General features: G+C 35.8%; 2 protein-coding genes across 10 annotated transcripts in view; one reads left to right on the forward strand and one right to left on the reverse strand.

Annotated features, from left to right (window-relative positions):
- The window catches only part of FAM81B (family with sequence similarity 81 member B), a 178126-nt gene that overhangs the window by 124895 nt on the left and 26444 nt on the right, over positions 1-26787 (forward strand). Inside the window, exons 10-11 of the transcript XR_008917898.1 lie at positions 15159-15311; positions 17089-17229. The gene's annotated coding sequence lies outside the window, so the exon portion shown is untranslated. The remainder of the gene's footprint in view (positions 1-15158; positions 15312-17088; positions 17230-26787) is intronic.
- The window catches only part of SKIC3 (SKI3 subunit of superkiller complex), a 137867-nt gene continuing 112160 nt past the window's right edge, over positions 1081-26787 (reverse strand). For all 9 annotated transcript variants that reach the window (XM_056824668.1, XM_056824664.1, XM_056824660.1 and 6 more), the window contains 4 exons: positions 19946-20098; positions 16522-16652; positions 14938-15061; positions 1081-2346 (listed from right to left, as the gene is read on the reverse strand). In XM_056824668.1, coding sequence (XP_056680646.1) covers positions 2263-2346; positions 14938-15061; positions 16522-16652; positions 19946-20098 — 492 coding nt within the window. In that variant the 3' untranslated portion in view covers positions 1081-2262. The remainder of the gene's footprint in view (positions 2347-14937; positions 15062-16521; positions 16653-19945; positions 20099-26787) is intronic.

Consider the following 26787-nt stretch of genomic DNA (forward strand, 5'->3'; position numbering starts at 1 on the left):
TCAGATTATCAACTAAGGGTTGAACCAGAGAAAAAGGTTGACAACTAGGATGGATGACATGACATTCACAGGGGAATTCAGGGAGAAAGGAGGAGAGAGGGAGAGGGAGAGGGAGAGGGAGACAGAGAGAGAGAGGGAGACAGAGAGAGAGAGAGAGAGAGAGAGAGAGAGAGAGAGAGAGAGAGAGAGAGAGAGAGAGAGAGAGAGAGAGAGGAGAACAAAAGAAGGTATAGGAAAGCAAATTCACCTTAAAATGTAGACAACCATGGCAATTAGCTATCTAAAAATAGAATGCATTGGCTCAAAATACAGTGAGTTCCCCATCACTTGAAGTTTCCAGACACCACTGGTTGGATTAAATGTCTTCTGAAGTTTCTTCTGAGAAATCCATTTGCCTTCAAAGGTTAAGAAAATTTATATTCCATTCAAAATATGAGCAAACAGAAATCAACAAGCTTAAAGTATCAGCAGCTAAAGGAGAAATGATATAGTAGGGTCAGAAGACCTAGGTTGTGTGGCTATGGACAAATCAATTTAACCTCCCTGGCCCTCTCCTTTCCTAAATCAAGGAAGTTGGAATAGATAATCCCTGAGGTCCCTTCCAGTTTTAGATTTATGATCCTATACTAGTACTATATATACTAATAAACTGTATTATGAACCTTTGGACTCAAATCTTGCCCTTTGGACTCAAATCTTGCTTCTGTTCCCTACTACAGGTACAGGCTTGGAGGCAGATCATTTCATTTTTCTGGACCTCTTTCTTCATTGATAACATGAGGGATCTGAACTAGTTCAAAACTTGATTTCAGTTCTAAATCCCATTTTGTACATTCTGAATATGCCTTTTAATACAAAGGCATTTTATTTTATATTTAATAGAAAGTTATCCAATATTAAGGTTATTATGAGTTTACGGAATATCTCAACATATTGTATCCATCATGTCCTTAAACAATACTGAAGAAATCCTTAAAGGCAAAGGGTTTAAAGGAACGTGAATAAGAGTTTTGAACTTTTCTGCATAAAATAAAATTTCTTGGTTAGCTCTAAAGTTTTTGTAATATAGTCGATATCACATTTACCACTTTATCGTCCAATCTTTATTAATATACAAATTTACAATAAAAAGCCACTTACTGAAGTACAATTTATAATTCAGAAATTCAACATTAATTCATAGCACAAATTACATATACTACTGCCATATTTAGTACATGATTGATAGAATTAAATAGATGACTAAAATAAATGTCAACAAATAGACAAAAACATTTTTAAGAGCATGGATACAAAGGAATAAGGAAATGGAATTGTTTAAAATAAACTCAATTCTTTAAAAAATCCAAAAATACTTTCCCCAAAGGTATAAAACCCAAACAAGTAAAAATAATGGAGGCATCTAATATTTTATATTTCTAAATATGGATGCTCTGAGATCATAGTACAACAGGCCATGGTTTTATTTCATTTAAGTCGGAATACTTACCATCACAAAGTCAAGAAATTGCCATGATTAAAATTAGCTATTATAAGCAGCCATGTTTCCTACTCCTGCCCTATAAGAAAAAAAAACCCTTCAAAAGAACATTTTAAAACACAGCCACAGATCTAAGGATCACCAAATACACACACACACACTAGCAATTTAAGCTACACCTGCATCTTTATACTTATGTTTCTTGCAGAGAATCTGATATGAACAGATATCAAAATAGCTTATATATATAATTATTTAGTTGTTTGGAGTTGGACTGAATTCTACTATCTATAAAAGCAATTATTTTGGAATTATTAGGATATATAAGATAAAAGCATGTTACAACAAAATGTGTGAATTGTGCTAATCTGTCTTTGCATATTATATAGAGGACAGTTATTAAGGCTTTATTGCAAAGATTTAAAGAAAAAAGTATTCTGTACCCCTGAAGACACAAAAACTTTATTCATGCACTCTTCATAGTTGCTGCTGTAGAACTGCATGGGTATGGTGTGTTTTTTCTCACTCTAGACTTTCTTCTTGAAAAGGAAAGATGAGATTTTTCTGAAGTAGTCAGACCATGGGTTTCTGAGAGATTCCACCTCAAGGTGCTCTTGTGTGTGTGTAGGGAGAAGGAATATTTGTAGAAATTGTTCTGAATTAAAAGTAGAATAGCAAGGGAAGTGGGAGGGGCCTCAGAATGTTACTTTGGGAGAAAGACTTGATTAATTCCTCAATTCTGCTGACAGCTTCCTTCAATTCACTGAAACAAGCACTTTGTGTCATTGGGATGACGATGATGACAATTTCTGATTCAGTTCTAGTGCTCTGGTATCTCCATGGACTTTGGCATTGTCTACAAGCATCTATGAAGAAAAACCATAGAGAGAGTGTTAGATCTTACAAGGCAACAAAGTTCGCTATTTTCATAAGTAGGAAAAGCTAGATATTCATAGGAAAAATATCATACTACACAAGAATAGCATGGGTAGAAAAGTTTAGTCATTCTGTTAAATCTGAATGTTCAGCCAAAGAATGAGTTATTTTTAAATCATATTAACACCAGACAGGGAAGCATATTATAGTCAAATGTTCACTCAATGAGGCTTCCTCCATTTGTTGTTCTTTTCAGGGACAGACAGTTCTAGTTTTGTGTAAGTGGACTGGTCTATATATCCTTACATAAAGCAATGTTTACATAAAGTGAATTTGCCAGCAACACAGGGAAGGGAGGCAGAGTTCACAGTTTAAGGACATGTGGGGGTCAGGAACAGAAGCAAGAGCAGGAGGAACATGCAGGGGCCAGGGCCAGCCATTTGGGAGTCTGTCCAGAATTCAGAGGAAGAATATGTGAGCAGACATGGTGGGGGAAGACCAGGAGAGCAGAAATGAAGAGAGAGCACAGTACTATATGGTGAAGTTAACATAGGTGTTTTCTTGGAATGCAAATCCTTTCAGAATTCTAAAGTAAAATTTGCATAATGTGAATTTATATAATTAGAGAACTCTATACAGCTAAAAGGTTTTATTTGATAACTAATACCAAGGTTTCCCTTCCTCTTTCCCTTTTTTAACTGATGGCCAATCTGGCTCTAAGATGTCCAAAACATGTGATACCTTTAAAAAAAAAAATTATAGCTCAGTGTATAGGACTGTTCTAGCAAGTACTCCACATTCCACATATTCTACAAAAGGTGAAATTCCCAACTTAGACTTCAACTTCATTATTGAATTATATCAGCTCCATCCTTTTCTTTAAATAGGTTAATTACACACATCACCAAAAATAAATTTTCTGAAGGCAGATATTTTATCTAAACCAAAATTCTGTACTTGCAGGTATTTTATCTAAACCAAAATTCTGTACTTCTCTAAGAAAGCCCATCCAAAGGCACGGAGGTGAGAAACACTCCAATTCTGGGGAATAATAAACCAGGTTGGCTGAAAAAGAGTATTGAAGGGGGTAATGTAAAAAATGTCTAGAAAGTAGGCAGAATCCAGACTCTGAAAGGCTATTTATATGTTAAACTAGGGAATTTACATTATCCCAGTGGCAATGAAGAGGCACTGAAGACCTTTAAGCAGGGAAGTGACACAATAGAGGTTGTATTTTAGGAAAATTATTTAGCAATTATGGGAAAGACACTTGAGAGGAAAATGGAAGCAGAAATTCCAATGAAGAGGTGAGCTCAAATCCCAAAATAAAAAGGTGGCTGCTGAGGTGAAAAAAAAAAAAGTATATAAATATTGATCTATAAAGTAGAGGTAGATTTACTAAGGCTTGAGAACTGGCCATTTGGGGAAGGCAATGGAGAATCAAGGACTGAAATACCTGGGTGACTAGAAGGATGGATGGTGGGATACTCAACAGAAACAGAAAAATTTAGAGGAGAGTGACATGCAATATAAAGCTTATTCATGCTGTTTTGTCTAAATGTTTTCAGGGAATGTACTTAATTGTTTCAATTCTTAGAATGTCTGGTGGGTTAAAACAAAATATATCAACTTAAAAACAATTTTGACCTGACTACACAGGTTTAAGGGTTTCCTTCCAACATATACCTCATTACACATATGCTAAGATTATATAAGATTATTGCATAGAGATAGTATAGAATTTTGTTCAATGGTCCTCTAATTACAAATATGAAATAAGCAATAAAACAAGGAGGCCTAGATTGCCAAAAAACAGTGCCACAGAGTTCAAACTGAAGAGAAGGTCTTTATAAAGGGTGAGATCCCCCAGATGCTTCTGCTACAAATGACATTGTTCTTACTGTATCAAATGCCAAAATATTACACATGCAGAAAGATGCTACTTTAGAGGTTAACCTAGGAATCCACACATAAAGTAAGGGGAAAATGCCAGAGGAACACAGTGGGATAGTTAAGACTAGTGAGTGACTCCATCAGGACATATAATTTGGGCAGACAGTTTAGATGGCTACAATATCTAAAAGATCAAAACTGCCAATGATTCAAAGAGCAACAGACACAAAAAGTAGGCATATATAGCCACAGTATATATTACTAATGCTACTAATATTATACAAAAGGTGATATAAAATCTGTTAACCAAAAATGTATTACTGGAAAAGGAGGGTATAAGTGAGTAAGCAGTGAGTAAGAACAGATAGACAGCCCAAGTACTGTACCGAAATACCCACAGAATGTTAAAAAATTGAGAAAGGAAGGCCTCAAGCATCATGGATCTATGGGAAGAAATACATAAGAAGCACAGCTCAAGGTGTGGCCTTGTTATGACCTGCATCACTAGACAGAGTGGAAACACAGAGGTCATGGATGTATTCGAGTATAAGTATTTGAATATGATTATCACAGACACCACATTAACAAATTTGAGGACAATAAAGCTGAGATAACTAATATACTGCATGACACAATCATTTAATAAATTGCAACTTAAGAGATAATTCTACACTTTCATTCAAAAACATTAACTATACAGGTACAAGATTAAGGAGACATGGGTTCAACACATTCTATAGGAATCCTATTGGGATGTTAAGTCTTGTAAGTAGAAACTGTTTCCTTTTGGTATTCATTTTCCTGGCACCTAACACAGTGCTCAATAAATACTAGTTTATCAATTTGAAAATTTGTAAAGTTTTATTTGAATGAACCTCAATGCCAACAAGAAAAAAGTGCAATTTTAGGCTGCATATAATGTTCAAAAAGAGGAAAAGGAACTAGAGATACCTAAAGCCTGAAGAAGGGTAAACTGAGCTGCTTTCAAGTATTTGAAGAACTGTCACATGGAAATGGAATTAGATTGGTTTTGATATTATTGTAAAGGATTAGCTTTGCAAAAAGCAAGAAGCAAAGAGAGCCCACAGAGCAATGACAGAGCCAACATTCCAGAGCTCTCAGGAGGTGAGGAAATGAACACAAAGGCTGTTGCTGGCAGCTGGTGGAGTCTGGAGGAGTGAGAGGTTGCATTTTCTCTAGCTGTCAGTTCTGGGGTGGACCCAGAGAGTCTTTGGTTGCCTCTTTCTTTGGCTGTCCTGATATTCTGCCCATTTCTACTGCTGCTGGGACAGAGAAGTGGATTTCTGCTGTTGCTGGTGACATCTTACTGGGATTGCTGTTTGGATAAAAGAAAGGACTTCTGTGTTGTGAGATTTCTTTGAGCCCTTTGTCCTTGCCTCTACCAATCCTTCCTTAACTTTAATTAATTAGTAAGTTTAGAATAATTATAGAAAGTTTAGGATTTTAATATCTGGTATGGTTTAGAAGTAAGTTATTCCCTGATTCCCATTCCTTCCTTTCTCCCTTTAGTTAAATAAACCTTATCTCTCTAGAGAGAGTTAGTTTGAACCCTTCTTTAAACCTACCCTATAACATTTGGCATGTCAGTAGGGCAACCTGCTAAGTAATTGACTTTGGCCAGAGAAAAGTAGACAGATTAGTAGGCTGGTAGTTAGGCTACCTGGGAACATTCCATTGGCCCTCTCTCCAACACTTGGTTGCTCTCCAAGGTCCTAATTGACACAGAACTCTGATTCCTAGGTGGACACTGAGGGGGATTTAATTTTTAAAGGCAAATAACACATGTGCTAGGAAGCCATTTTTGTTGTTGTTGTTCTGTTCTTTGTTGTTTATTAATACAAATCACAGTGGATAATAATAGAACATATCCTGTGTTATATTTTCTATGGGATTGTTTCCTACACATCCCTTATGAGATTTTTACCCCATTTCCCCAGTGTTGCTATATGGTTTTAGGATATGAATGGATGGAACCAGTGATGGCATTAACTATAAGAACTGTGTTAGCCTATGTACCCTTGATGTGTTTAGTGTTTATGTTTACTTGTACTGTATAAATGTAAATTCTTATTTTTTAGAGTTGGCTATAGATTAAAAGCAATTGTGTTATGGATAACAAAAGATTCTGAGATGAAACAGATGTTAATGATAATGAAAGATAAAACAGAGGCAATGGAGTTATGCATGAAAGAGGATGATTTTAAGCAATGATATTGTGAATGATTTAAAAGATAATGATATAAGCAAGGAAAATAATGATGGAAAAATTGAGAAATTGTCTAGATTGGAAAGGGAAAATGTAGAATGCAATAAAAATCAAGCATTGCTATTCCCTCTAAGAGATACACCTGGGGTTACACAGGATGAGATAGATAAGGTTAAAATTCGTAAATTATTTACACCTGAGGATTTGGAAACCATTAGACGTAGAACCGCTTGCTTTTCAGAGAAACTTATTAAACTAGTAAAGGAATTTCCAAGGGCTATAGAGATTTTTTGACCCTGCTTATGCAGATTTTTATTTATTAATGAAGGAGTTATTAACTAAGAGGGAAAGGAACCAATTCATAGAGGAAACAAGGAATGATCCATTATTGACCCCAGGGCCACGAGATTTTAAAGGTTTGGAAATGAATTCATCCCCTAACTATGAAATGATGAAACAAGCCAGAAGGTCAATTATGGATGTGATGAAGAGACATAGTAAACACCCTAATGCTTGGTCTAAATTTGAGAATAATAAATAAAAATTAAATGAATCACCAACTAATTTTCTTGAGAAAGTAATAGACGCAGCTGAAATATTCTTAGGCCTGGATGTGTTAGTGAACAACAGGACTGCACACATAAAAAGGATATTTATAAAAAATGCATGTCCTAAGATTAAATTATTTAAAAAAAATAAATGCCTTGATTGGGAAGAGATGGGATTGGAAGAATTATGTGTGTATGGACAATGATGATAAATATGAAGACAGGGATATTGTAATGGAGGATTTGAAAAAGAAATTAAGGGCTGCCGAAAATAAAGCAAAGGACAGTGAAATAAAGGAAATAAAGGCAGTGGCAGCTCTTAGATCTGTGCAATGAGGCAAACAATACAAGCCAAGAAAAAGGAGATCTAGACCTCAGACCTCACAGATGTTTCTTATGTAATCGTGTTGGACATTTTGTTAGGGAATGTAGGTTCAGAGGGAGATTTTCTAGAAAATTAAATAGGAATAATGGATATAATAGACAATATAATAATAATAATTGGAATAAAAATTATCAGAGAAGAAATAATATTAACAATTGTCAAAATGCTTGCTGTCAGGGAGCACAAGCACCAGATTTAAACACTATGCAAGAGTGGGAAAAATCAGGAGCAAGACCCAAATACAGTCAAGTAGTGAATGGGCATAAGGGTGATCAGAACAACGGGGCATGTTCATTATGAAGATGTACCCAGAGTTCTAAAGTATTTGAAGACTCAAGGGAAAATAGAGATAAGGTTAATGAATTTATAAATAATGTGATTGAAACAAAGACTACTGTGGTTAGTGTTAATAATTGTGAGGAAAAAGAAACTTGTAATGTAAAATTAGTAGAAAATTATAATGATTATAAAATAATGGAAAATAATGAAGAATGTAAATTGGATAAATATGTGATTGTAAATGAGAACAATGATACCAAGGTAGAGATTATAAAGACTAAGGAGATTAGTGAAAAAGCTGATGATGGTATTAAAGATGTGAAATCCTGGGAATATCATGCAATTCAAGCAGATGTAAATTTGGATGGACAGAAAATGACTGAGCTTTGTACTGATGTTACTGTGTTAGCAGCAGTGTTAGAAACATTTCAACCACCAAATAGTACAGGACCGTATGTGTCTGTAACTATTGGAGACCAGATTTATGATCTTCTGGTTGATACTGGAGCCGGTAAATCAGTTTTGAAAGTTTTCCTAAGAATTGTAGAGCTGTTGGTATAATGGAAGTAATAGGTGCTACTGGTAAACCACAGAGTAGCAAAATTACAACCAAAAATGATTATTTTAGGTCCATTATCTGTGGAACATACATTTCTGTTTATGCCAGACTATCCAATGAATCTTTTAGGTAGAAATTTAGTATGTAAATTAAGGGCAATGATCCAAAGTACCGATACTGGTGATATCTCATTATATCTACCAGAAGAATCTCTGAAAGCTTTTCCATTGCTGTTCTTAGATTCAGTCAGTACAGAGGGTGAGTTAGATTCAATCTATCCAATACCTAAGGATATTGCTGAAGATCTTTGGTCAAAGTTTTCCACAGAGGTAGATCTATTGAAATCAGCTACTCCAGTAAGGGTGAGGACTAAGGAAGGGCCAGTTCCTTGTGTACCTCAATATCCCTTGACTGAAGAAGAAATTGAGGTAATCAGATCAATCATTGCATTCCTAATCCAACAAGGGATCACAATACCTTTCTTCTCAGAGTTCAATACTCCTATTCTTCCAATAAAGAACCCAAAGGTAGATCAGAATGGCAAAGTTGTATAATGTTTTATATAGGATTTAAGAGCAGTCGATGATTATGTAATCAAGACTCATCCTGTTGTACCAAGTTCAGCTGCTAGATATTTCACTGTGGTAGATTGATGATCAGTTTTTTCTCAATTCCAATTCATGAAGATTCTCAAAAGATCTTTGCTTTTACCTGGAGAAAAACCCAGTGAACCTGGACTCGTTTGCCCCAGGGTTTTACCAACTTGCCGAGACAATTTTCACAAATTCTAAATAAGAGATCTGAAAACTATAACATTCAAAAAAAGTAAATTGATACATTTTGTGGATGATATTCTTCTTGCATCCCCAAATGCTAAGGTGTGTCTGAGAGAGAACAAAATTCTTTTGTTAGAATTACAGAAGTGTAGGCATAAAATCTCCAAGGCAAAATTGCAATATCTTGGTTTTGTATTATCAGAGGGTTCAAGAAGTATCACAGAAAATAGTAGATATCCAGAAACAGAGTGATCCTAAGACCAAAAAGCAACTCAGAGCTGTTCTTGGAACAACTGAATTCTGTAAACAATGGCTTCCTGGATATAGTGAACTAACAAAATGTCTAACAGATTTAACCAGGAATACAGAACCAGAACCTCTGAAACTAAAGCCTAAATATTTGCAAGCCTTAAGTAAGCTTAAAGAATCCATTTTATCTGCTCCAGCAGACAAAACCATTATACAAAACCATTTCAACTGTTTGTTAATGAAACTAAAGGTATTGCTTCATTGGATATTACAGTTGTCAGCTTGATCCAATAGCTGCAACTACAGTTCCTTGTCTAAGGGGTGTAGCAGCTGCTGCAATGTTAGTCCAGAAGTCAGCAGATTTAGTTTTGGGATGTCCAGTGACTGTATATTGTTCACAGCAAATGGAAGCATTAATGAAGAAATTTTGTAGTCAAGCTTATCAACAAATATAAAAAAATTTCTCAGTATGAAATTATTCTCCTTGGTAGTGAGACCATCCAGTTGAGGAGGCATAGTGTATTAAATCCAGCTGTTCTTCCTGATTTGCCAAAGAATGATGAACCATTACATGAGTGTGTAGAAGTAGTAGATCTAGTGGATATGCCTAGGATGGATTTGAAAGACACTATTGAAAATCCACACTTGGTATTATTCACAGATGGTTCTTCATATTTGTGTGATGGAATTCAATGTACTGGTGCTGCAATGATCACAGGATTTGAGACACTGTGGTATGGCTCATTACCTACTAATCTTAGTGCTCAAGGAGCAGAGTTAGTGGCATTGAAGCAAGCACATCTTCTAGCTGATGGCAAAAGTGCTAATATTTTTACTGACTCTCATTATGCATTTTCAGTATAACAGGGAAGATCTAGAAACAACGAGGTTATAAAACCTGCATATGCAGAAACAATAACTGAGAGGTTGGATGCTATCCAAAAACCTAAACAGCTAGCAGTGATCCACTGTAGAAGTCATACTTGTGGCAGAGATTCAGTTTCTAAAGGAAATCATAGAGCTGATATAACTGCTAAGTTTGCAGCCCAGAAAGCTCCATTGTATGTAATGAATTTGTCAACTATTGAGACTGATGATTTAGAAAGAGCTTATGTAGAATCAGAAATTCAGAAGTGGAAGGAAAAATTCGGAGCAAGGAAAGAACATGGAATATGGATTGCAGACACTGGAAAACCAATGTTACCAAAAGATTTGTATACCTATTTGTGTCAAGCCATTCACACAAAAGGTCATTTTGGTACTCAAGCTATAGTATACTCTGTAATGAGGCAATGGGTAGCACCGGGAATAAGTACTGTTGCAAATAAGATCTGTACAAGTTGTTCTGTTTGCCAAAAATTCAATCAAGGTGCATTCAGAAAGAAAGGTTTGGGTAGTAGACCTTTGGCATACTGTCCATTCCAGAGTTTGCAAATTGATTACATCAGCATGCCAAAAGCAGAAGATACAAGTTTTGAGTGGTTATTGTTGATAGATTAACAAAATGGCCTGAAGCTTTTCCATCTAACACAAATACAGCTAGCTTTGTGGTGAAAGTGTTATTTAAGGAAATTGTTCCTAGGTTTGGTGTACCAATTACCATAGATTCTGATAAAGGATCTCATTTCACACAAGATATCCTGAAAAGTCTACGAGAATCTAGAAATAACACCTAAATATTGTAAAATGGAGATTTGAACCCCAGACTTCAATCCCCAGAAGGCCTTGGTACTTCCCTATAATCTCACCTGAGTCCCCACATGGGCGAGATCACAATTTGTATTTAAACTGGCTGTAACGCCTACTTCGGCCTTGCTCTTCCTCTACTCGGCGATTGCAACATGTAGTGAGTAAAATGTGAATGGGCTAATCAGCCCTAGGCACGTGGTTATTATTTTGTCTTCAATAAACCTCAGAAAATATAATACTTTTTATAATAAAGACTAATTTAACTTTTACAATATCATGTTCCCTATCATCCACAAAGTTCGGGTCAAGTGGAGCATGTGAATAGGGAACTCAAGACTATGGTGGGGAAAATTTGTGCTGAAATTCATCTAAAATGGCCAGATATTCTTCCCCACAGCTTCGTTTTACCTATGTACAAGACCAATAGCAGATTTACATATATCATCTTATGAAATGCTCTTTGGACATGCTGCATTGCAGGCAAAAACTTATAAGACAGTTTATACATCTCTCTTAGGAGGAGATTGTCAACTTGCTTCATATTTAAGTGCATTACAACAATGGCTTAGAGAACTGCACAATATGGGAGTATTGATCCAATCTGGTCCATTGGGTTATTCTCTTCATAATTTTTCAACCAGGTGATATGTTATATGTGAAAATTTTGCAAAAACATCAGCAACTCAAGAGAGTTGGGTAGGTCCTTATAGAACTGTGTTAGTTTCACCTCCTTCACTGAAACTATTAGGAAGAGATTCATGGTATCATTGCTCACATATTAAATTAGCTCATTTGAAGAACTGTCACATGGAAATGGAATTAAGATTGGTTTCAATATGGCTACAGAAGGTAGAACCAAGAGAAGTGGTGGATTTGTAAAATCGCAGATTTTAGCTAGATAAAAGAAGAAAAAATTCCCTGGGTTGCCTCAAAGGGTGATGGATTATGTTAGAGTGAGTCACTGTCGATCCTTAAAATAGAAGCTTAAAGAATGCTTGTCCTTCTTGGGTATGAAAATCGAACTAGATGATTTCTGAAGTTCTTTCTAACTTTGACAATCTATGATTGATTTTCTCTAATAAATTCTGAGGGATTTTTGAGAAGTGCTTCTTTACTTTTTAAAAATTCCCCTCAACATTCCACTTTTTGCAAAAAATAAGCACATATTTGGTTCATCAATTTAACAAACATCTCATTTTATCTTCAAAGCACTCCACAAGACAGGCTAAGTAGAAATTATTATACCTTCTCTTTGCCTATTCTATAAAACTGGTAATTAATGTTTGCAGGCATAAAGATTAGTCATTGGTATATTCTTAGAGGGGAAGTTTGTTGATACAGTAGATAGAGTGCTAGGCCTGGAGTCAGAAAGACTCTTCTTCCTGAGTTCAAATCTGACCTAAGATACTTGCTAGCTGTTTGACCATGGGTAACTCACTTAACTCCTCACTTTCCTCATCAGTAAAATGAGCCAGAGAAGGAAATGGAAAGCCACTACAGTATCTTTGCCAAAAAAACAAACAAACAAACAAACAAACAGGATAATGAAGAGTCAGACTAGGCTAAAAATGACTAAATAAGAAAATAGCACAAAAAAAGGTATCTTCTCATTTCTAACATGCCACATTTCCCACTAAAGTATATAATTTTTTCACAAGACAACTTGCATTTCTTCTCTTTCTGTTAATCTCAAAAAGGTTAGTAGGTTTTTGCTTTTATTTAATTTTCACATATATCTTTTTTTTCCTTCAAATTTTATGTGATTTCCCTTTCCTTTAACTATGTTAACTACTAAAACAATATTTCTCAGGACAGCTGGGTGGCTCAGTGGACTGAGAGCCAGGTCTACAAGACAGGAGGTCCTAGGTTCAAATCAGGCCTCAGATGCTTCCTAGCTGTGTGACCTTAGGCAAGTCACTTAACCCCAATTGCCTAGCCCTTACCACTCTTCTGCCTTGAAACTGTAGAGTGTGTGGACTGACAGGCACAGCAGTAACAATTCGGACAGCAAAGGATTGTGGGGGAGAATCGCTGGCTGAGGAGAATTCTGTAGAGTCGTGGGTCTTCTGATTGAGGACTGAGAGAGATGAAGTTCATTTCTGAGTCACTAAGGGATCCCCCAAAGCCATGAAAGGACCCAGATTTCCTGCTTTTAGCTCCTGAAATTTCCCCAAGAAATCCTGTTTCCTCCACCTTCCAGCAAGATCTCTGTTCCTGAGGAAGAGCTTGAAAAAGACTCACACAAAATCCTGAGCCCAGCCCTCTTTTCTCTTTTGGTCTCTCCTAGCCTTCCCTGAACTGTGTTAAGATTTAGTGTTAAGATTTATTAACTTAGAAACTATAAGAGGAATCTGCTGGGAGAGGGGCTAAGACATTTTGTGGACTTGGGCACCAGCCTCTTGACATAGCTGCTGTGGGCTTAGTTTAAGAGGGCAACCTCCTTCCACTTTTCTTCAACCTTGTTTTCCCCATTCCTTTCAAATAAATCCTTAGATTAAGTCAGATTTGGGTTTGGCCTATCTCTTCAGCAGGAGGGGTGTTGGGCAATTTGATACAGGATTCAAAGCTTGAGTCCTGTTTCTTCCTGTGACAAGTCCAGACTAGGACTGTCATACATTCTCCACTGATGAAGATGCACTACAAACCTTCCTCAGAAGTAGCTGACAGGAAAACAAGCATCTCTTTCCCTCAGCTTGTGCTCTCTTTTGGTGTTCTAGGGATTTATCCTGTTAAATATCCCTTGAGAAAAGGAGAAAGTCACCTTTCTCTCCCACTGAAGGTTATGTCAAACCTCTGCTTCAATTCACCTTAGGGAGGGAGAGTTGCAATAATGAGCAACACAGATATATAGCAAAACAATATAATAGTGGTGATATCAATAATGGTACAATACCAATTCATTTCTCTTCCCCCAGTTTGCTACTTAAAACAATTATCTTTTACCAAATTGAACTTTACCTTTCTTTTAAAAATCCCATCTTTCTTTCATGTTGTAAGGTAAAGAATTAAAAGGGAGACTAAAATTGCTTCCTTAAAAATTAAGCAAGACTTTTTTTACCAACTAGATGACTAAAAAGATTTTCCTACTACAACTTCCACTAGCTCTAGGGCCTTGATTACTGGTATTTGCCATTAATTGACATAGCTTATTTCTACTAAACACGGTAAAATTTTAAAGTAGCTTGTCCCACAACAGCTTATTTGCAAATTCAAGAACTTGAATGTACTTTTAATTATTTTAAAACACAGCTAAGACAGTCTCATTTTGGCATACATTTTTTAAAAATCTCCTTTGTTATCTTTTATTAATTTATCTAGCTTTGTATTAGAGCAGGAAAAATTCAATAAAAATGGACAAAGATGGCATTCTCTGACTGTTAAAAAAGTACTGCCTTCTTTGTCTTCTCAAAAATAACAAGGTAAATAATTTTCTCCCAATACTCATATCCAACAAAAACATCAGATTCAGCATCATTTGAAAAGCTTCCCTTTAAATGTGTATTATTAAAAATGTATTCTCCCCTTAAATAATACATAAGTGGAGGTTCAAACTTTATAAGGAATAGCAATGTCTATGACCATTTCCCTCTCTCAAGGATCCAGGCTACTTTTTGCTCTTCCTTCTTTTCCCTGATTCCTGAGCTCCCTTTTGAAACACTCCCTTCCCCAACACACACATTCACTCTCTCTATGTATATGCTATTGCTTAACAGCAAAGGCAAACTAGAATAAGCTATGCTCAAAAGAATACCCAATCCATTATTAATCTGATGGGAATTTCTCATGATTTATAGCAAGATGGCAACTGGATGATTGTTGAATGAATTCTACTGTATCTTTAAGAGATTCGACAGCATAAATTAGGGTTTATTTTCCAGTAGTGAATGTGTAGTTTTTTTTAAGGAGAAGAATTATAAAATTTAATGCTAAAATCCTCAAGGATAGAGATGAGTCACCTTGAAAGAAAATTACTTACATCAATTAGTTCATAATCATCTTTGGCATACAAATGCCTCAGCAGGTACCAGCGGGCAACTGATACAATGGATTTGGGATACCCGGATTTGTACACTACTCTTTCCAACAGTCGCCGTGTCTCCCTGGAAAAAGAGAGTTGATGTTTATAGCAAGTGGTATCAACCATTTCATATATTACTGAACATAAAATTTCTAATTCTCTAATTTCTTCTTTTTCAGATCCTCTAAATAACTTCTTGAATTTTTAATTCAAATCTTTCAAAATGAAGAAAAGAGGGCACTCAATTGTGGCCACTTCTGAACCAAAAAGCATGAATTCTTTATTCTGATACACAATGGAACAAAAGAAAAGGCAAACAATCCATTTAAGAGGTCAGCAAGAAAAGTCTGATCCCCAATAGGCTGTCAGCTCTATTTATTTTATCTAAACTTTATATCATCTCTGAAAACTAACAATATTCCATATATAATTTAATTTTATTGTACAATATTGGCATTTGGCAGGGAACACCTATAATATCTGAACAATTTAAAAAAGCATTTTTTCCTAAACCTTTAAAGAATTTCTAATATATGAGTTCCCTAAAATCATTGCCACATCAATTTATGTATGTGTGTCTATTTTTGTATATCTGATCCCAGAAAAAGAAAAATATTTTTTTTTAGTGTAGTAGATATGGTCTAACTACTACAGAGAAAGCTAGAATTATAATCTTCCTTGCTCTAGGTACAATCATTTTCTACTAATACAGTCTAAAGCTGAATTAGAGAGCCTAAAAGGGGCAGTGTTATATAGATATGACTTTGGAGTCAGAAATACTTGGATTTTACTCCAGCCTCTTAACATGTATGACTCTATGACCATGGGCAGATTGTTTATTCTTTCAATGTCCCAAGTTACTACACAAGACTATGAAATTAATTAGAGACAAGCTGTTAATATGCAGTGATGGAGAAATTCCATACCCAGAGTACTCACATCTAAGAAATCAAAGGTCCAGACCTTCATTCCTATCTCCTAGCAGAATGTATTAATCTTTAACACACACACACACACACACACACACACACACATCTACATTATACCATTAGCCTATAGTTAACTAAGAACATCTTGGGTTTTTTTCCCTCCATATTAATTGTTGCCAACCTTGTTTCTCCATTCCACATGGCATATTCCATAGGGCATCAGCACTTTACATTTATCCCAATTAATTTTGTCACTTTTGGCCTACTACCCCAACTGTGAAGAGATAGGAGTTATATATCCTGAAAATTTAGCAAATGTACTTTTTATGCCTTAATTCAAATAAATGACAGAAATGTTCACTAGGATGGGTCAAGTATAGAATCTTATAGAATGCCATTAGAGGCATTTTTAAGACTAATAATCTCTCTGCCTCTGTCTCTCTCTCGCTATCTCCCTCCCCCACCCCTCCCTTTACTTTCCCCCTCCCCCTCTCTCCTTTTTTCTCCTTCTACTCTGACCGGCCATTAGTTGATAATGAGAAAAGTGATAGAGAAGAATATTAAATGGAGAAAAAACAGCTATACAGTGTAATTTACTGATTCTCATGTATACCTTGATCCCATTTTGCGATGAAATTGCAATAGAGCTTGCAAAAGAAGAGCCAGTGGACAAAAGCAAAGTTTCAGTGCTTCATTTGTGGCCTCCTGAACCAAAGATGGCCAGTGATCATTTGAAATATCAGCCTATGAAAATGTGAAAGTAAGGATAAGATATTAATTTGAAATATTATTTCAAGAGCATCAGGTATACTAAAATAATGGATGCCAAAGAAAAATACATCATTATTCCACTTAGATTTCAGCAAGTGTCTATCATTTGAATAATTATTCATTATGTAAAATTCAATATGTAAAAAAATTCAATATGTAAAAAAGATTCTTCAATATGTAAAACATTTAACTAGTCTAACTAGTTTTTAAAATTACACATAATAAATGTACATTTTTAGGAAGCAGAAAGGCAGAGTTACAAACTACATTTTTAGCAAATCTTTTCAACATGAAAGTGAAGCTAAATGATTTATTAATAAAGAAAATGTGCATCTAGTTGTTTACAGTGTTTTTCCTTTAGAAGAAAATCACTAAGCAAGAAGCATTAATCAATCTCTTATTTTTCTAGGAGAAAAGCCAGCATATATATCTACAGATAAAGTGTTTATGTGTACATTTAGAAAGGACATACTGGAGTGCTGCTACATATGTCTGAATTTACAAAGAGAAACCAAGAGAAAAGAAAACAATGTCTATTCCACTGAAACAGGTTTTTAAAAAAAATCTTAGAAAATTTTTCATAATATGCTTGAAACTGCGGCCAAAATTCTGAAAGCATTGATTTCTGAGTATTTAATGGAATCGAAATAACATTGGTTTCAACCATTAAGTTGCAATCAAAATATAAATGGAAGTTAAACAAATAAAATCTAGACACAGTTCAACCATTGGTAATCTGGGCACTAATTTAAGAGGAAAGTATTTAATTAATCTGAAAGCAAGAAATGAATGGAAGTTATGGAGAGTTTGTTCTAAAGATGGGATCAATTAATTATACATTCTAAAACATCTGTTCAAAATATCAAATGAGTTAATACTATTGAAATTACACTAAACAGGAAAGCTTTCAAGAATCAAATACTCTGTTTTAATCACTAAAAAATTAACAGTAAATATCTTTTTAATGGGTTCTGGTTTTTTTCACATGCCACTGTTGCATAATATACTAGAATTAGACCAGGAATTGGAAAGGCCTAGGTTTAAACCTCACTGCTAACATTTACTAGTTCTGTAAGCATGGGCAGTTCATTTAGTTTCTATGAACCTCTTCCTTCATGTGTAAAATAATATTATCTGCACCCTGTACTTCAAAGTGTTGTTGTGAGGTTAGAATGAATAATGAATGTAAAGAATACTATACACTGAAAAAGTGCTCTACAACTAGCAGCTATAATTATCCTAGCTGAAGATTCATTGCAAAATATCTTATAATATTATCAAGAAGAATTTAATACAAGAAGATTACTATATTATCAGTAATCTATAATATAAGACACTGACCTCACATCAGATAGTCCAGAGTGTAGAGATGAATTCTATAAAAATTAATAAGGATGGTTGTTTTCTATAAAACTACTAAATTTTTATCATAAGATTTATTTATACAGCATTCTATATGCATGATCTCAATTGATCAAATATCCTCAACTGACTTACTGATTTTAGCACTTTCTTAGCCTAAGAGAAAAATACTCTTGAGAAGGGAAATAAATTGTAAGAATCATTACTTCAATTCTAGCCTCTGCTGAAAGTTTTTGTTTTTGTTCTTAATTTTTAAAAAATTCAACCTGTCTAGTACTCAAAGTTATCTACACTTGATACTACATTGTATTGGCAACTCTACTATATTTTACTCCTTTCCAGAATTCCACATTCTAGTCAAACTGGAAGACACTCCACCTCCTCTAACCTCTGTGGGTTTGCTCATACCTCCCCTATCCCAGGAAGACCTTCTCCCCCTTTACCCTTTAGGAAAGGTTGGAATTCAAAAGCTGCCATACATACAAAGCTTCAGATTCCCTGACTACTCAATACCACCAGACCCTCTACCTCCCAAGCCCAAAGTAGTGACCTTCTCTCTTAAAACCTCTCAGAATACTTGTTTTTGGTGGGGAGGGAGGAAAGTAAACTCAATTAGTAATTCTCTAATACACCTATGCAATACTGTATATTATAGTTATGTGTTAGGAAGGAAATAAACATTTATCTAGCACTTACTATGTACCAGCCTTTGTGCTAAGTGCTTTACAAATATTACCTCATTTGATACAACAATCCTGGGAGGGGGGGCACTATTATTATCCCCATTTGACAACTGAGGAAACTGAGGAAAACAGAGGTTAAGTGACTTGCCAAGGGTCACACAGCTATTTAGTGCCTGAGGCCAGATCTGAATCCAGGTATTCCTACCACTAGGTCCAGGGTTCTATCCACTGTGCCACATGGCTACTAGTGTCTTATTCTCACTGCAGACTGTTAACTCTATGAGGGAAGAGACAGTGTTTGAAATAAATTTTTAATTCTCATAGGACCTGGCACAAGACCTCTGCACAAGGTGGAGAACTTTGTTTACTCAATAAAAACAGCTTATAATTAGACCCATACTTGTAGCCCTTGTGGCTATGTAGGAAGAATCACACATGTATTTTTCTGATGACTTTTGAGAACCCAAAGTCATATCTAAATTATTAGACATCAGAGTGAATAGGTGACCCTTTTGTGGAGGTTAATGTCATTTAGGTGACAGAATATTTCTGACACTATGACAAAATTTCTATTATCACTGATAAGATCAAATTATTAGGAAAACACACAGGTAAGGGAAAGGTACATAGTGTAATACAAAGAGCACTTAAAAAATATGAGATAAGAAACATGGTTCTGATGCCAGCTCTGCTGCCAGATTTGCTACGTGAATCTGGACACTCCTTTTTAGCCTTTATACCTCATTGTCCTTATCTCCAAAATGAAGTAGTGAGATTAGATCCTTAAGTCCCTCTCAGTATTCAAAGTTTAGGGGGAGGGACACATTAATAGTATATTATGAAAGAAAATAGCAATCTTAAGTATTATTGACCTGCTTTTAATTAATTCTAACACATACCATCACCAAAAAGTATAGGAATGTTATTGCTAAAGTTCAGTTAAAACAGTTGTAAAAGTTAACTAGTCTAAAATGGCACTATGTTTAAATGGAAACCAAAATTGAAGAGAACATAATATAGGAAATTTTAGAATATACTGAAAGGCTATCATTAATTCAATTTAGCAATCCAACTCAATGCAATATGTTACATGAAAAGCTCCTAGAAGCTAAAGATAAAAAAAAATCAATAAAGGAAAAATAGCTTTTGTCTTCAAGAAGCTTACATATTATTGGGAAACTGAATCAATTATTCTTTATAAATATTATGAAAGTGTCTTACAATGCAGACTTCCAGGGCCAGTAATGCTAGCCTCAGTAGACTTGAGAGTTTTCCATTCCAATTACCCTGCTGGGATGCCACCTGAAGACTTTTTCTATAACACATCTCAGCAGCACTCATCATTCCTTGAGACTGGTATACCTGTGCCAACCACTAGAAGAAAGGGAGAGATCAGGAGGTTTTGGTTACTCACACCAATCAAATACCAGTCAGTTACTATTTATCATATTAAATTTAATAAGCAATTTTGTTCCTGACATTCAACTAATTCTTTAAATTTTGGGCGTAACTACAGTTTTTATTATAGATTATACTGGTACTTAAAGTACAACGTAGACCTAAGAGTGGCAGATTCTTTACTCAATTTTGCAAATCTACATCAATTCTAAGTCAGCTGTAAAAAAAAAAAACAAGAATAAAGATTTCACCTATTATAGTATCTAATCCTAATTATAAGACACTAAACAAAACTCATTGAGAACACACTATATTCTCAATCACACTATGAATCTAGAATTAAAGTATATGAAATCTTATTTCATTTTTGAAGCAAATGTTATACTCAAAAAGATTATTAAATCATGTGGGCATGAGGGTTGCAGTTTGTGTACTCGATCTCTAAAAAGTTCACCATCACTGGCCTAGGAGATACCTTGAAAGGTACTAATCACCAAGTAAGATAAAGTACCTAAACTTAGTACGTTGCTGCAAGTGAGCTAAGCATCTCTAAAGAGTACTTTACTAATAACTAAATACTTTTAAAGTGCTTACAATGAAATTAGTCTAGAATTTTAAAAGAGGAAGGGGGCCAGGCTAGATCACCTTTGAAAAACTGCAAAGTTCTTTTAAGGACACCAAACTTTTTCCAGAAACAAAGTAATAAAAGTTGTAGCTAGGGGGCAGCTAAGTGGCTCAGTGGACTGAGAGCCAGGTCCAGAGACAGGAGGTGCTGGGTTCAAAATCTGACCTCAGACTCTTCCTAGCTATGTGACCCTGGGCAAGACACAACCTCCACTGCCTAGCCCTTACCACTCTTCTGCCTTGGAACCAATACATAATACTGATTCTGTTATAAGGAAAAGAAGGAGCAGCTGCTACAAGGCAGAAGCAGCAAGGTTCCAGAACTATGGGGTTGTGAGAGCTTGGCTTTTGACTGGTAACAGTTGAAGCTAAGGGTGACAGTGAGTCTAGCTCCTTGGGTGGACCTCATGAGTTTGACTAGTCTCCCTCTCTTGTGACTGTATCCCTTATCCAATGGCTAGTTCTTGTGTCCCTGTGTGTGTATCTTGTGGCTGATAAAATGATTTCCAACAGAGCTGCTCAAGACATCCAAGTACCAACTTCAATTCCTTACCACTTTTTTAAGATAGGTCATCCCAATTTCCTTCCTTTCCTCCCTTATCTTAAATAAACAATTATTTTAGTTATATATCTGTATCTATAATTTCAGTATGCTATTTTAATCCTAAAACAGAAAGGCTTAAATTTTTTCTAATTAAAAAAATGTAGCTACGCCTTTCTTTTTAATGCCATCATTCTATCAGTGTTATTATATGGCTGAGACATGGAATGTAATTATTCTCCAAAGAATTAATTATCACACATATGGTAAGAGAGGTAAACTACAGAACAAATAATGAAATCTGAAAAAAAAAAACAATAACAAGATGTCATTAGAGTGATTAAGAAAAAAGACAGGCCAATCCTGTGACAAGGAGAAGAGATAATAGATAGATAAGCAGTCCAACTGCTCTTCTGTTATCCTTAGAAAATCAAAAGAAAGCCTCACTGGTCTGACTTTTCCTGAATAGTTCATGGGATGCCGCCTTTCTTTCATCTGGATCTTTTGAAAATTCTCTTCTCTAAATCTAGGGTTCATATTAGACTACATTTAATTTCCTGTATCACAAATTTTAAGATGGATTGGGTCACTTGCCCTTAAAGTAGCAATCATTGCCACCTCAGTAACCAGTTATAGCGGATGACCAAAAAGCATCTCAAATGGTGAAATATGTAAGTCTCCTCTAGGCCTGCTTCTAAGATAAAATAGGGCCAGAGGGAGAATTTCAGGTCATTTTAAATGGGTCTCAGTGCATAATTTGCCAATCATAGTTTTAAGTTCTTTGTTCATCCTCTCTACTTGGCCTGAGCTCTGGGGATGATATGGAACATGAAATTTGGGAGTTATTCCCAAGCAAGAATATATCTGATTTAGAACAGAATCAGTAAAATGACTCCCTCTATCAGAATCAATATGTGCTGGCAGGCCAAAATGAAGAATAATTTCCTTTAAAAGTATCTTTACAATAAAATCCGCCGTGGCTCGGGTCGCAGGAAATGCTTCTGGCCATCTGGTTAGTTGATCTACAATTACTAGACAAAATTTATAACGTCCAGCCTTTGGCATCGTTATGAAATCTATCTGTAGATGTTCAAAAGGTGTGTAAGCCAGAGGACGTCGACCAAAGGCTTTTCCACGAAATGCATGTTGGTTATATGCCTGGCAGGTAGAGCAGGCTGAACACACTTTAGAGGCTATGGTAGTTATACCAGGGGCTATCCATACTCTCTTAACAGAGTCCACGATGCCCTGGGTGCCAAAATGACCATTTTTATGAATAGATTGGCAAATTTGGTTATAGAAACTTCTAGGGAGCAGGGGTTTTCCTTCAGATGACACCCAGACTCCATTAATCTGTTTTGCTTTGAATTTTTGTTTCCATTTTTCCACTTCCTTTTCATTATAGGAAAGTGGTAAATTTAAATCATTAGTAGTTGTTAATGTTAAAATTAATTCAGGCCCTCTATGGCTGCTAACTTTGCAGTGGCATCTGTTCGATCATTTCCTGTAGAGACAGGGTCAGTGCCACCTGTATGGGCAGAACAATGAACTACAGCTAGGGCTTCAGGAAGCTGGAGAGCAGAAAGAACTTCATTAATAATTTCTGCATTAGCTATAGATTTTCCAGCTGAGGTTAAGAATCCTCTCTGGAGCCATAACATTCCGACTGAGTGACAAATGCCAAAAGCATATCTAGAATCTGTATAAATTGTTGCCTTTTTATCCTTGACAATTATACAAGCTTGCTTCAGAGCTATGAGTTCTGCTCCTTGAGCGCTAATGTTAGAAGGTAGTGAAGCTGACCATTCAGTGGCAAATTCTGAGACTACGGCAGCTCCAGTATAACGTATGCCATCCCTCATAAAAGAGGAACCATCGGTAAATAAAATCAGATCTGCATTGTCTAAGGGAGCGTCCAAGAGATTATCTCGAGGCTTTTCTGCCATGGACACTAATGTTTCACAATTGTGTAATGGTTCTCCTGAAGTTGGTAAATCTGGAAGCAAGGTGGCAGGGTTAAGAGTAGTACAACATTTTAATGTTTTCACTATTTAATTAGGTTATTTTATATCTTGTAATTCTCTGATCTGAGAATGCCTGTGTTCTATGTTTTATCAATAATGCTTCTACCTCATGTGGGCACATTATTGTTAATGGACATCCCAATATTAAATCAAAAGTTTTTGTTACTAGTAAGGCTGTAGCAGCTACTCCTCTAAGACATGGTGGTGCTCCTGCTGCTACTGGGTCTAGTTGAGCAGAATAATAAGCAATTGGGCACTGAGAAGGTCCCAAAGTCTGAGTTAACACGCCAGAAGCTACTCCTCTTAGCTCATGCACATACAAAGTAAATGGCTTGTTGTAATCTGGGATGCCTAGAGCAGGGGCAGACATGATAGACTTTTTTAGATCTGATAGAGCTGACAAGTGTTCAGGCTCTAATTTGAGGGGTTCAGGAACCAAATCCTTTGTTAATGCTATAAGGGGTTTAGTAATTTCCCCATAGCAAGGAATCCATTGTCTGCAAAACCCTGTTGCTCCTAAAATTGCTCTCAACTGTTTCTTAGTAGTAGGAGTGCTTAAATTTTGAATATTCTCAATTCATTTTGGAGAAATATAACGAGCGCCCACAGTCAAGATGAATCCCAAATATTCTACTTTTGGTAGACACCACTGAACTTTATCCTTAGAGATTTTATGTCCTCTTTTGTACAATTCCAAAAGAAGGTGTTTGCTATCTTCTTGACATGTTTCTGCGTCTGTTGAAGCCAAGAGTAGATCATCTACATATTTGATTAATTTGCTATTTTTAAATGTTATATTGTCTGTGTCTTGGCTCAAAATTTGCGCAAATAAACTCGGACTTTCCACATAACCCTGTGGCAGCCGACTCCATGAATATTGTGAGCCCTTCCAGGTAAAAGCAAAAATATGCCTGGAGTTCTCATGTATAGTTATGGAAAAGAAAGCTGAACACAAGTCTACTACTGTAAAGTATGTAGCTCTGCTACATAGAGGAAATAATAGTATTTATGTTAGAAATAATAGAGGAAATAATAGAGGAAATAATAGTATTTATGTTAGAAACTACGGAGTGTCTCTTTATAACATGATTATTCACTGCCCTCAGATCCTGTACGAATCTATAGAGGTGCTTGCCATCGGGCCCTCTTTTTGGTTTTTTAACTGGCAGGATGGGCGTGTTGTATTCAGATTTGCAAGGGATTTTTATTCCCTGTTCTATTAATGAGTTAATAACTGGTGTAATACCCTCAATTGCCTCCTTTGAGAGGGGATACTGAGGGATGGAAGGAGGTGGGCTAGATTTAGTTTTTATCTGCACAGGAACAGCAGATTTAAGTAAGCCTACATCGGAAGATGTGGCCCAAAGAGACTCCGGTATATCTTTAGGTATTTCAAAAGTGGAAGGCTCTTTTGCCTCCTGGTTTTCCCGAGAGAAGTACAGGGAGTAAATTTAAAGATTCCTCTGGTACTTCCAATGATAAAGAACCATCTGGTGAACAAGTTATTGTGGCTCTGAGTTTGCATAGAAGGTCTCTCCCCAGCAAATTTAAAGGGGAGTCAGGCATTAAAAGAAAGGAATGTTGTACCTCTAGGGGTCCTACAGACACCATTCTAGGGGCAAGTTTTTCAACTTTTGGGGGTATTCCTGATACCCCAACTACACTTTGTGAATCAACGGAATAACAATTTAAATCTGGTACATTCTTCAATACAGACCTGGTAGCTCCAGTGTCTAATAGACAATCATAATAAGTGTTACCTACCTTTAAAGTAACATGGGGTTCATTAGTATGGGGAGGGCAGTGGATAGGGACAACGGGTAGTAGGACATCAGGGTCCGGAAAATCAAGGGTTGTATCCTCTGATTCCTGTGCCCGAGCCCCCCCAGACGCCATCATTGTGTTTGGGATATTCCTTGGGCACCCCCCTGAAGGGTACCTCGACTATTTTTTGGACAAGCTCCATTTCTTATATTTTGTTGTTGGGTATTATCATTTTCTTCATTTGGAGCATTGTCATTATTTTCCCATTTCCTATTTCTATAATTCTGGTTTCTAAAGTTCTTATTTCTATGTTCATTATAGTTATTTCCATAATCATCATTATAATTTCTAGAATTTCTAAAATTCTGGTTTCTATGACCATTATCATCATTATAGTTGTTCTGGTTTCTATGACCATTATCATCATTTCTATAGTTATTTCTAAAGCTATTATTAAACTGCATATTCCTTCCAATCATCTTAAGAAAGGTTCTACATTCCATCATTTTGTGGCCCTTCTTCTCACAGAAGTGGCAAGTTATTGATTTATTTGTGAATTCCCGCAAAGGGGTTATAGTCTCTCCCTTATTTTTCAATTGTCTCTTCAACATTTCAATTTCTTTCTTTAAATCTTCCACTGATGTATCGTCTTCCTCAGGTCTTTTCACACGACCTTTATAGACATAGGTTGCTACTCTCCTTAGTTCATCGAGGTCCATAGAGTCCCAATTAGGACAGCTAGTTCTAAAGTAGTCTTTTACCACTGAACAACAATTCTTAACAAATTGCCTACGTATTTGTCTAATGTCTCTTTCTCTGGATAAATCAAGGTCCATATATGTATTCCCTACATCAATAAGTCTGTCCATAAACTGGGAGGGTGTTTCATCAATATGTTGTCGGGTTTTTTCAAATTTTGACCATTTTTCAGGTCTATCAGAGCAAGCTCTCATGGCTGTCAATAATGCTTCTCTGGCCTGGTTTAGTTATGTGTAATCTAATTCAACATTGGGGTTCCAATGTGGATCTTCAGTTGGCCAATTATGTCCTCTTCTACCTCGTTTTTGATTAGCCAGAGAGACGATTTTATTTTTTTCTCTCTTTGTTAATAATTCTAATATATTCTCAACATCCAACCAAGTGGGGTCAAAAGTTCTGAATATGTTCTCTAATTTTTTTATAATTAATATTGGTTCGTCCTCAAATGATGGCATATCTTCCTTCAATTTTTTTAAATCCTCAGGGGTAAAAGGTGTATGATGATACAGATATCAAGTTTCCATTTTTACTTTGGTAAAAACTTTACCTTATTTATTCCTCTATATTTTGAAGGATGAAATTTTCCTTAAGTCAAATCAAGAACTTATTTCAGTATTCTGCTTTTGGTAGAAATAGAGTTCCAAAAGACATTTAGATAACTGAAGTTCTCCATAACTTCTATAGCATACTGCTATGCCAGATTAACAACCCATTTCTACGTTCTTCTCTTGTTCTGGGATATCTGTAATAAACTCCAATGACAAAAATGCATCTATTTCTGACATCACTGATTTTTACCCAAATGTTTTCTACCACAGTTTTCCTTCCCCCTACTCTTAGATTTCTTTAAACATTTTTTTTGGTAGAAACTAAAAACTGATACATCTACTTCTTCAACCACTCTTAGTACTTTTAAGAAACTGAAGGTCCCCATAGCAACCTGTCAGGCTCTT

The sequence above is a fragment of the Monodelphis domestica genome, chromosome 3 (assembly GCF_027887165.1).
Source record: "Monodelphis domestica isolate mMonDom1 chromosome 3, mMonDom1.pri, whole genome shotgun sequence".
Taxonomy (NCBI): Eukaryota; Metazoa; Chordata; class Mammalia; order Didelphimorphia; family Didelphidae; genus Monodelphis; species Monodelphis domestica.